The 12,655-nt window shown below is 41.6% G+C and overlaps 1 protein-coding gene across 4 annotated transcripts in view; it reads left to right on the forward strand.

Moving 5' to 3' along the window:
- The window catches only part of CNOT10 (CCR4-NOT transcription complex subunit 10), a 127,650-nt gene extending 116,628 nt beyond the window's left edge, over positions 1-11,022 (forward strand). For all 4 annotated transcript variants that reach the window (XM_068236226.1, XM_068236227.1, XM_068236230.1 and 1 more), the window contains one exon: positions 10,391-11,022. In XM_068236226.1, coding sequence (XP_068092327.1) covers positions 10,391-10,548 — 158 coding nt within the window. In that variant the 3' untranslated portion in view covers positions 10,549-11,022. The remainder of the gene's footprint in view (positions 1-10,390) is intronic.
- Positions 11,023-12,655: the final 1,633 nt, after the last annotated feature.

The following is a 12,655-nucleotide window of genomic DNA, read 5'->3' on the forward strand; positions in this document are numbered from 1 at the left end:
CTAAAAGTACCCTTAGTATAGGCAGCACAAAAAGTATAGGTAGCCAGATTAGTGCCCCCCACACCAGCAAAGGTACCACTCCTCCTCTGTATAGGTAGCCAAACTAGCACTCCCTACCCCACCAGTATAGGTAGCTGGATGAGCTCCTCGTATGCAGCCCGTAAGTATCCCACATGATGAGAGAGGGTGCTGTAGTCATGGATTTGAGTAAGCTAGGAGGAAAGTGGATTGTCAGTGGAGCCCTAAGAGGTATGTTGCTTCTCTCTAGTGCTTTCCTTTAATACTCTGCAATTTAGGGGTACTTGCTGTGAGTCTCCAGTAAGCCTGCTACGGATCCTTTCCACAGCCCTGCTGTGAAGGTGATAGTTGGAGCCAAGCCTTGGAACGCTGCTATTAGGATGCATGGAGCGCGGGGAGGATGTGGAATTATGGGTGAATAACCCTTCCAATACCTGCCGCTCAGCTGCTGTAAATCCTCATTTGAATCACAAGTATTACTTGTGATCAAGGTTGGCGATCATCCCTGATTTTGGGTACCTGGAGTCAAAGTTGGTGGTTTCATAAACTGAGGAGTTAGATGGTTTTTGTACAGACTCCACAGCCCTGCTGCAGAGACCACTGGGCTCCCCCTTGGATAAGGGCCCAATAGCAGCTGCTATGGCGATCCCTACACCCTTGCATCCAAACGATGTCACTCACAAGCAAAGCGTTTTGGTTCATAGCAAAGATTTGTATGTCGGAGAGGACAAGCAACCCTTAAACACTTACCAAGGACCATGGGCTTAACACCCCCCCCCCCCCCTAAAGACCAGACCATTTTTCACAAAATAGACCACTGCAGCTTTAAGGCATCGCTGCAGGACTGCACAACTCGGCACACAATTTATTTAGCCCCCGCCTCCCATCTTTTCTCCCCACCAACAGTGCTTTCTGTTTCCCCACCAATACAGCTTTCTGTTGGTGGGGTCTGATCATTCCCCAGATGTTTGTTTACTTTTTCATAATTTTATTTTTTTCCTAATAAATTTCCCTATTTATATTTTTTTTTTCTCCCCCACCAGCCAATCAGCTGTCATAGTTTTCAACTTAAGACAATGGATCGCTTCCCTGTCGCCCAAGGGGGCAGCTGTGTCACACAGCTGTCCCCAGTACAGCACTGCTGTATATCATAGCGCTGTAGTGATAAGATGGCGGTTTTGCAGTCTAACAGTCATCCAGCGGTGACCTGTCTGCGCTTCAACCAGCTTGCATACATCCTATTGGCCGCGTTGCAAACCTTACTATATGCACTTCCTCCTTCAAGCCAGAAGGAGGAAGTGCACAGTGGTGAGGCTTGCAACACATCCAATAGAACACATGCAAGCTGTTTGAAGCACAGGCAGGACGGCTGCATTATGGGTAAATAACCCTTTATCATCTAGCCACACACATGCGGCAATTAAGCCTCATTTGAATCATGAGTAAGTGATTACTCGTGAGCCCAGCACTAATTGTATCATATCAGGAAAGAACTGTCCATCTGCAAAGAAACTGCCTGCCCATCTTCTAGAGCAGATGTGTTGGAGAAAGTAGTAAAGTATGATGGAATAATTCAACCATTCATTTTGCAACCATAATTAAGCAGATTGTCCAGTAAATGCACAGCATACTGAATGTCAACAAACCACTGCTGTGTTCAAATCATTGCAACACAGGTTGCAGTGTAAAAGTACCCTCAATGGTGTAGTCCAAACCATGATAAACTGCCACTGTTCCTTCACCACCATACTTTTCAGTTGATTCTTTTCATACAGACTGGTAACCTACTCTTACCACCTAACCAAAATGTGTCAGACTGCAGAACTGCTGCTTGTAGCCCACCCTGGTTAATGCTAGGTACACACTAGGAAATAATCAATCTGACAGAAAAATTCAAACATGTTTGATCTGATTTCTGATCGATTTCCGATAGAAGTAAAAATAAAAAAAGTTGGAAATCAGATGGGACATGTTAGAAATAATCGATCTGACAGTAAATCTGCCAGAAAATCTCAATGTGTACCTAGCATAAGAGAAATGTAAGCATTGTACAGGCATATATTTGTTACCAGATCTAATCATAAGTGGTCTGTGTGTCCCTTGGAGGTAGAAAACCTACTTAATGCCTTGTCACTTGAGTTAAGTATACACATATGATAGTGATGTCTGTGTTTAGTTGATTGTGATAGCGATTGAACTAAAAAATGTGAGTGATAATTACGCTGCAAACAAACTGAGTGCATGCAAAGGAATAATTTGATATGCACATGATCATACAGACAGGCCCTATATGGACCATTATTATTTAGTATTTATATAGCGCTGTGCATAGTATATTGTCTTGTAAACTGTTCCCAGAGGGGCACACAAGGTTATCCCTACCATATTTATATTTCTATGTATGTATCATAATTTAGGGGGAAGCCCAGTTAACTTAGCTGTATGTTTTTGGGATGTGGGAGTAAACTATGTTCTCCCCATGTCTGCGTGGGTTTCCTCCAGCCACTCCAAACTCCCTGCAAATAGCACCTTTGCTGAGATTCAAACCAGGGACCAAATACTGCAAGGCAAGTGTGCTAACCACTACACCACCGTACTGGCCATGCCCATGAAATATAAATTGTATTAAAATAGTTGCTATATATTATACACATATACAGTGTTACAATAATTCTGATCTAGATCTTTTACTGGCTAGTTGCCCTGTTTAAGAAAGCACCAATGATTGAACGCTTAATAAATTTGCCTTTATAGGTGGTCTATAGCTTATTTCTAAGTGTAACACAACACAATCCTATTCAGTCAAAGGCACTGAGGGCAGATAGATAAACGATTGGGTCACACTGCAAGCACTTTTTAAATGCCAGTTTTTGGAAAAGCAACAATATACAGTGGGATATGAAAGTTTGGGCAACCTTGTTAATCATCATGATTTTTCTGTATGAATGGTTGGTTGTTATGATAAAAAATGTCAGTTAAATATATCATATAGGAGACATACAGTGATATTTGAAAAGTGACATTGTTTATTGGATTTACAAAAAGTGTGCAATAATTTTTTTAAACAAAATTAGGCAGGAATTTGGGCCCCACACAAAAGAAATGAAATTAATATTTAGTAGATCCTTCTTTTGCAGAAATTACAGCCTCTAAACATTTCCTGTATGTTCCAGTGAGAGTCTGGATTCTGGTTAAAGGTATTTTGGACCATTCCTCTTCACAAAACATCTCTAGTTCATTCAGGTTTGATGGCTTCTGAGCATGAATAGCTCTCTTTAACTCACACCACAGAATTCCAATTATATTCAGGTCTGGGGACTGAGATAGCCATTCCAGAATGTTGTACTTGTTCCTCTACATGAATGCCTTAGTGGATTTTGAGCAGTGTTTAGGGTCGTGGTCTTGTTGAAAGATCCAGCCCTGGCGCAGCTTCAGCTTAGTATCAGCAGATTCTGGAGACCAATGTCCAGGAATCAGTGACAGAGTGGAATCCATGCATCCCTCAACTTTGAAAAGATTCTCAGTCCCTGCACTGGCCACACAGCATGATGAAACCACATCCATATTGTACTGCAGGCAGCAGGTGTTTTTCTTGGAATGCGGTGTTTTTCCTCCATGCATAACGCCCCTTGTTCTGCCCAAATTACCAAATTTTAGTTTCATCAGTCCACAGCACCTTATTCCAAAATGAAGCTGGCTTGTCCAAATGTGCTTTAGTATACCTCAAACGGCTCTGTTTGTGCTGTGGGCGAAGAAAAGGCTTCCTCTGCATCACTCTCGCATACAGCATCTCCTTGTATAAAGTGCGCCCAATGGTTGAACGATGTACAGTGACTCCATCTGCAGCAAGAGGATGCTGTAGGTTTTTGGGGTTGGTCTGTGGGTTGACTGACTGTTCTCACCATTCGTCACTTCTGAGATTTTTCTTGGTCTGCCACTTCAAGCCTTAAATTGAACTGAGCCTGTGGTCTTCCATTTCCTCAATACCTTCTTAACTGTGGAAACAGACAGCTGAAATCTCTGAGACAGCTTTCTGTATCCTTCCCCTAAACTATGATGGTTAACAATCTTCAGGTCATTTGAGAGTTGTTTTGAGACCGGCATGTTGCTACTCTTCAGAGAGAATTTAAAAAAAAAAAAAAAAAAAAGAGAGAGAGAGAAAAACGTACAATTGACCCCCTTGAATACTCCTTTTCTCATAATTGGATTCACCTGTGTATGTAGGTCAGGGGTCACTCAGCTTACCAAACCAATTTGAGTTCCAATAATTAGTTCTAAAGGTTTTGGCAACAATAAAATTACAACAGTGCCCAAATATATGCACCTGCCTAATTTTGTTTAAACAATTATTGCACACTTTCTGTAAATCCAATAAACTTCATTTCACTTTTCAAATATCACTGTGTGTGTCTCCTAAATGATAAATTTAACTGACAATTTTTTTAATCGTAACAACCAACAATTTATACAGGAAAATCGTGATGATTAACAAGGTTGCCCAAACGTTTGCATCCCACTGTAAGTATGTAAAATCCACACTCCAAGGTGATTGTGGCATGCAGGCCCCAGGACCAATAAAGAACAAGAATCTAAAGAAGGAAAAGAAATCCTGGCAAGAAAAACTCTGCACCACCATGTAATAGATGCAAAATTGTTTTTTGTTTTTCTCTTCAATCACCTAAACAATAACAGTGTTAAAACCATATAAAATGATGTGCCATGTGCAACAACAAAAGCAACACTCCACAACACAATTTTGTGTGGGAAAAATGCAATTCAGATTAAGTGCCTCACCTCCTTATAATTATAACCCTGTGAGCTGCATAGTTTACCCATTTAACGTTATCTCAGACATGGGTCCTTGTCTGCCATGCTGGGCTAGATTGTCAAGCCCAGGTGTAAAGTGCTAGTGCTCATCCGTAGCGATAGATGTCCGAAGTCTAATAATATAAATAACTGCAGGGAATATAGTTATGAAGATTTCAGATATGTATAAACAATGTGATATAAAGTGCATATAATCTGGGCCGGACTTGAACCCTTTATTGCCCAAGGCCACTGACAGCAGCGCCCCCCCCCTTCAGTATAGATAGCCAGATGACCCTTCTCCCTCCAGTATAGGTAGCCCATTGACCCTTCCCTTCAGTATACATAGCCTGATGACCCCCACCCCCTCCATTTTAGATAGCCAGATGACCCCCCCTCCCTCCAGTATAAGAAGCCAGATTACCCTTCCCCTCCCTTCTGTATAGATAGGCTGATGACCCACCCTCCCTCAAGTATAGGTAGCCAGGTGACTCTTCCCTTCCCCCTAGTATAGCCTGCTGTCCACCCACCCTTGATCCTGTGGTGCCCCTAGGCCATGGCTTAAAGAGACACTGAAGCGAAAAAAAAATTATGATTTGTATGTGTAGTACAGCTAAGAAATAAAACATTAAGATCAGATACATCAGTCTAATTGTTTCCAGTACAGGAAGAGTTGAGAAACTCCAGTTGTTATCTCTATGCAAAAAAGCTATTAAGCTCTCTGACTAACTTAGTCGTGGAGAGGGCTGTTATCTGACTTTTATTATCTCAACTGTAATTGAACTGTTTACTTTTCCTCTGCTAGAGGAGAGTTCATTACTTCACAGACTGCTCTGAAAGACTCATTTTGAATGCTGAGTGTTGTGTAATCTGCACATATTATAGAATGATGCAATGTTAGAAAAAACAGTATATACCTGAAAATAAAAATATGAGAATATTTTCTTTGCTGCTAATCTTCTAGTAATTATTCATAGTACACAACCAATTCATTATATCATATATTTTTTTTCGCTTCAGTGTCTCTTTAAATCCAGCCCTGCATATAATGGACAGTACATATATGAATCAGGCAATGCAATAAAACCATCTAGTATACATACATATCACAGTACAGGGAGCACTGTAATAACAGCGCAGGAGATTTAGGTGCAGCCGGCACCACCATAAACCGTAATAGGAATTACGGCTATAGCGGCGCACAGAGTGCAACTTTGGCGCCGCCAGAAGATGGACCTGAAGTTACATCTAAAACACTGTAATTGGGCTTCCAGCAGTAGCTGGAAGCCAGATGACATAATTCCCCATTATCCACGTGGAACTAGAGGGGGAATAGTATTGAACGTCACTGGGACTTGTGCAGCAGCAGAATCGGCCATATATCGGCTGTATCCTGCGCCCAAGTCTCCCAGCGGACAGTTATCTTGTACGCAGTACAGGGTCTACAGTAAGCAGTCAATGGCAGCAATCCATTGACAGCGGAGGGAGGCACACAAGACACTCCACGCGTGGCATGATCCACATGACCGCTTCGTCAGGAGCGGTGTATTGTGGGGAAAAGTCCCCTTATAAATGTGGAGTCATCAGATTCTGGCATGCTAACAGGACAAAACCAATGTCTCTATTGGCCACGTCTGCGGCTGGAGCGCATGGATATTCACCCTCACAGCCCGCTTGTACACCAAGTCACCTGCATAAAACCCAGAAGGCGGAAGTATGTTACCGCGATACTGGTAATAGACATGCTAGAACGCAAATAGATTCCTGGCTGACAAATAGTATAGTAAGCCGCTGGTGACAAAAAAAACTAAGCATTATTGGAAAAGCACATGCTAATGTAATGCTATGCGAGATTTAAAAAAAAAATCACTCAAGTGAGAACACATGTAGCATTACACTAGCAAGAGCTTTTAAAATCACAAGCGCTTAGAAAACTGCTTACTGTGTGAACCAGCCCTGAAGTGAGTGCTCTTATATCATGATGCCTTTTAATAACATACATGTTTCACCCTTGAGGCAGGGCTTCATCAGTTGTTAAAGAAAAGCATGCATGAAGAACATAATGCTCCTCCTCCCCCCTCACCAAATAAATCAAAATTACAAACTATCTAGTGCAGTATGATGTGTTTAAAGAACTCTGAAGAGAGTTTAAATTTCCGTTTTTAACTAGTATTTATGTAAAGCAAAACCGTCGCATCCCCCGTGGCAAAATGAGGGGTTTATACTCACCAAATCACCCCTGCAAAATCCATGACTTTCTTGGTCGTGGATTTTGCTGCTCATGGAGACAGAGCTTTGAGCTGCAGCTCTGCCTCCATACGCATCAATCCACAGCGGATCTCCGCCTCTCCCCGCCCCTCTCAGTGAAGGAAGATTGAGAGGGGCGGGGAGAGGCGGCAATCAGCGGGGATTGACACGCCAAGAGGCAGAGCTACAACCATAAGCTCTGCCTCTATGAGGAAGCGCTCCCTGGACATAGCAGAGGGGATTTAGGGGGAGCGGGGATGCGGCGGTTTAGCATTGCCTATAGTGCTTTACATAAATATTAGTTAAAAACAGGAATTTAGACTCAGTTCAGAGTCTCTTTAAGTCAGAGATTTAAGACCATCATGCTAGGCTATTTTATTTTGCTTTATGTAGTATATAATATATAGCAACTATTTTAAAGAGACCTAATTAAAGTTATATTTTATTGTTCATATAGGGCCTATCTGTAGGATGGTGTGCATTTGATAATTGAATTGTGTATGGCCAGCTTAAGGGTGCAGATTGGCAGGAACAATCGCTGTTTTTGTTCACCTCTCTAAAACAAATAACCAAAATGATTAAAAAAAAGGCTTATGGCACACACACAGTGCAATGCTGCAGGCCGTCAATCTACTGGTGCTCTTGCTCTGCCCCCAATCAGTATCTTCTGTCTTTTCTGATCACTTTTTTGTCATAATCATCCAAAAGTTGACCAATCAGTTTGAGGAATTGATTCAGTTTGGTTGAATCTGCAGGGATTGAACTGGAAAATCTATAAGTATATGGGCACCTCAAGCAGAATTTCTTGTAAAGCTGACCATACAGTATTGTTCAATCTTACCACATCAGTGGTGTATGAGGGACTGTCTAAATTATTCAGATAATATTTAGCCAGCATACATTTTGTAAAACTGGTTAAAGGGAACCGGAGGTGAGAGTGATATTTCCTTTTAAACAATACAAGTTAGCCAGGCTAGGCAGCTGTCCCCCTGATCCTGTGTCTCTAAAGGCGGCCAGACATCAGAAGATTATGGGCAGATTCGACCAAGAGACAAATTTATCTCTAATTGAATCTGATTAGAGATAAATTTGTCTCTTGATCGAAACTGCCCATATACTACAAGCCGATTCCCGTCCAATTTCTGCATGAAATTATCAGGGAATCGGCTGAGCTCACTGCGTCCACAGCGCCACTGCCCCCAAAATGTATAAATGTAGTGTTTGCATTTATATATTATCTGTCCTGCAGCAGTTTCCGCACTGTGTCCGTCCATCTCGCTGGGTAACGGCCGCATACACTGTAGCGGCGCATAGTGTCAGACGCTATGTGCCGCTGGCGTGTATGTGGGAATCCGGCGAGATGGACGGAACTGCGTGGAGGCTGACACCGGACAGGTAATGTATAAATGCAAACACTACATACATTTATACATTGCGGTGGGGATTTCGTCATCTTGTCACTCGTTCGCAAATTGAACGCCTTACCACCGCGCACCCGACCAACCAACTTTGGCCCGACATCTTGCAGCATGTGCGATCGACTGTGCGGCCAATTTCTGTCCCAAAATTGGTCGATTTGTCGGTCAAGCATGCACTTGGCAGCACCAATTTTCATCAAATTTGATTATATTAATCGAATTGGATGGTCGGTCGGTTGGTTGGTCGGCTGATGTATGGCCACCTTAATACTTTAGACCCTGAACAAGCATTTATTTATTTATTGTATTTATAAAGCGCCAACATATTACGCAGCGCTGTACATTAATTTAGGTGCATGCAGCAGATCAGGTGCTTTGAATCAAATCTTGTCTGTATTAGCTGCATGCTTGTTTCAGGGTTGTAACTCAGACATTACTGATGCTAGAAGATCTACAGGATTACCAGGCAACTGAAAAAGTGTTCAAATGAAAATAAATATGGTAGCCTCACTATCTCTCTTATTTTAGGTTGTACAATCAAGATTGTATGGTGTATGGCTGGCTTAAGATATTACTTTTTTTCCTGCACTATAATTATTGGTAATCTAGGCTATGTCGTACTCATTCTTTAATCTGTATACGTGATTAACCAGTTATAGTCCTGGGGCAGTATATCTACACCCCACAGGACTTCCATCTAAAGTCTCAAGGGCGTAGATAAACGTACCTCGCTGGTATCGCCAATCGCACACTCGTGCCAATGCCCCTTAGTTCCCATTCATCGCTCAAAGTGCCTGTGATCAATGAGATGCCGGTGGTCATTGACAAAAGTGAAAGTAAAGCATACACACGTTACTTCCTATAACACGGTTATGCAGTACACAGGAGGAATAAAGTGTGTGGGGGGGATCTAGTGGCTAGATAGTAAACATACACCTGCATACATCCCAATAAATAAAAATACCACATTGATTTACCCCTCATTCTCCCCTCCCATACTTACCTCCAAAAAAAGATTTTAAAAAGTGACATTTAAATAAATAGTTACCTTAAAAGTTATTTTTCTTACTATTCCTATTACAATACATTTAAAATAAAATACTTTTTAGCAAAATGTACCACTGAAAAAAAAGCCTAATTGATTGCAAAAAAAAAAAAAAAAAAGAAGATACAAATCATTTTGTTGTGATAACTAGTGATAAAGTTATTGGCGAGTGAAAGAGAGGAGCGCTGAAAGGTCAAAATTGTTCTGGTCCATAAGTGGAAAAACCCCTCAGTGGTGAACTAGTTAAACACGGCAGAATTTATAGCTTGTGCTGTAAGTTAAACTGATCATGTATCTGTGCTCCCCATTGTTGTATGTTTTGCACATTGTACAGCACTATGAAATATGTTGGCACTCTATAAATAACAATAAAAGAAACCGTGGCAACAGTGCCCATACGCTACTTTAGTATATTTTTTTATTACTGTAATAAGTAGTTATGACACTTTACCACTGAATACTTCCCTCACTAAGCATTGAAAGCTAGTTACTTTTTTCAGGTTGCAAACAGAATTGTTTTGAGTTAATGATAGTTTATTTTGTACATTTATCTCAGATCCTTCCTTGCACCTAACACCTGTCAAACTAAACGTGTCTCTTTTTTTGTCTGAAAAAAAAAATCAGTGTTTACCTTCATAGTCAAAGCTTTTGTATCCCAGACAAAATAACCTTTAAAACATCTGCATCTCTCGTGCTGGCCATTGTGGTGTGGAAGGTCCCTCGAGAGAATGACTAATTCACATAGAATAGTTTGGTTATTCTTTAGCCGAGGGACACATTGTGCACACATTGGCTGCTGTTCAGCTGAAATGCCCCACAACTATGCTCACAAAAGTCTTGTGATCCTCTGTTACAGGCAACACCCAGCTGGCCTTGCAGATTATCAAAAGAAACCAGCTTCTGCCGTCCATCAAAATCATGTCAGATCACCGAAAGAAGCCATTATTCCAGCCCATTCATCAACCAATGCAGCCAATTCAGATGCCAGCTTTTACCACCGTGCAAAGAAAATGATGTATGCCTGCCACTGGACAGATGTGGAGGCACAGAAATCAGTCCACCAGTACATCGATAAACGGCATATTGGACTTTTCATGGCATAGATTGGTCTTTTAAGATACATTAAGTAAAAGAAAAAGGTTTTAAAAAGGTAAAGGATTTAACCTGGATCTCACTGAGCCATTTCCTGTATTCCTGTAAAATGAACAACCCGACTGTGGCAATAAACATTGCAGGAGCCATTTCTGAGCGGATTGTCACTTTGCACCCGGTGACAGTCTCTTGCCTGGCAACCCTCCTGATCTGGAGAGGACTTCCATGGATAGGACGGGATCCAGTCTGTGTTGATGCAAGCGCTGTAATGAAGAGGAACCAGTGAATTCTTCAGAATACAAAGTTTTATGGTTTTTATTTGGATTGAGGGACAGGAACACTAACATTGGGAAAAAAAATAAATATTTTAATGCACAAGTATGTGCATACGTGTAATTTATGTGGCCTGAGTCCGTTATCTCTTTGCACACTCACATGCAAGTGTTCATAGAAATGCTTTCACAGAAATCAGTTATCCAGGACCCACTGCTATCCCTTCAGCCAAGGTAAAAGCCGGGGTCTTACAAAAGAATACATTCTCTTGTGTAGTCACTTACACTGCACAGAAGTACCCCAGTCTTTGTAGGTGTCCTAAATCTGGCCCTGTAACATGCATAGTGCACATATTCATTGCATTAAACCTATCTAAAGATTAGGAACACATATCCTGATGTTTGATGATGTCACAGCCCAGGGGGGGGGGGTGCACTACATTAAACCCAGGCCACAAGAGCAAGGTTATGTACACACATCCAATTTTGATTAGCCATTGACCAATTTTACCACTTCCATGCAGTATAAGGTTATCTACACAATCTTCTCATAGTATTCAAACTGTGCTGGCCCTCATTCTACATGGAAGTGGTAAAATTGGCCAGTCGTTGGCCAATCAAAATTGGAAGTGTGTATGGGGCTCAATTTAAAAGAAAAGGCACATAAATCCAGGCACATCGCCTCAAGTTAGGGAATTTAAATAAGTTGTTAGGGAGGTCATAATAAGGGTGTGGCCAGCAAAATGGCACAGTCAGTTAACCCTTCGCAAACACATGTTCATACAAACACATTCACAGAGGACAATTATCCAGGAACCACTGCTATCCCTGCAGCTAAGCAGCGCTGCGTAGTATGTTGGCACTTTATAAATGTAATACATTTAAAGCCGGGGCCTTAGTATAAAAGAATGCATTCTCTTGCCTAGTCACGTACATCGCGCAGAGGTACCCCAGTATTCGTAGGTGTCTTAACTCTGGCCCTGTAACATGCATAGTGCAAACATTCATTATATCCAACCTACTTAAAGATTAGGAGCACATATCCTGACCTTTACTCTTTGGACTGATGTGCATCAAACTATTGAAAAAAGAAGCAGTCCTAGAAGCTCAACTGTAATAATATGTGAAGCCAGAGAGTCAACCAGTCCACACCCGGATCCTTCAAGGTGCAACAATCCACAGCAAAAGAAGAAAAAGACTGGGTCTCCACCTGGATAAATGCAATTGTAGCACTAGTTTATTGCACCATAGTGACAAAACAACACGACGTTTCGGCCAGCAGGCCTTTATCAAGCGTACTTGATAATCTGCCTGCTGGCCGAAAGGTTGTGTTGTTTTGTCACTATGGTGCAGTAAAATAGTGCTACAATTGCATTTATCCAGGTGGAGACCCAGTCTTTTTCTTCTATTGCTGTGCATCAAACTATTCCCACAAGGGAGTTAACAAAATACATCCATGTGCACCATACACACAGCAGCATAAGCTGTTTGCACACTGACAATGGTCACAGATGGGAAGGAGGGAGTGCACTGGATTAAACCCAAGTCACAAGGGTAAGTCATGGCCTAGTAATGTGTGTGTGTGGCCTGGTTTCCTTTTTGTGTGAATGATGAACCTATGTCAAGAAATCTGTTACAAGTGACAGTAGTACACAGAGATGTCACTATCTGTTTCTCTGTCATAGAACAAACGAGATTTTACAGGAAAAGAATGTTGGCCATTGAGGCAGAATAGGGCTGATAGTCTATACCACAGG

This window comes from Hyperolius riggenbachi, chromosome 5, assembly GCF_040937935.1.
Source record: "Hyperolius riggenbachi isolate aHypRig1 chromosome 5, aHypRig1.pri, whole genome shotgun sequence".
Classification (NCBI taxonomy): Eukaryota; Metazoa; Chordata; class Amphibia; order Anura; family Hyperoliidae; genus Hyperolius; species Hyperolius riggenbachi.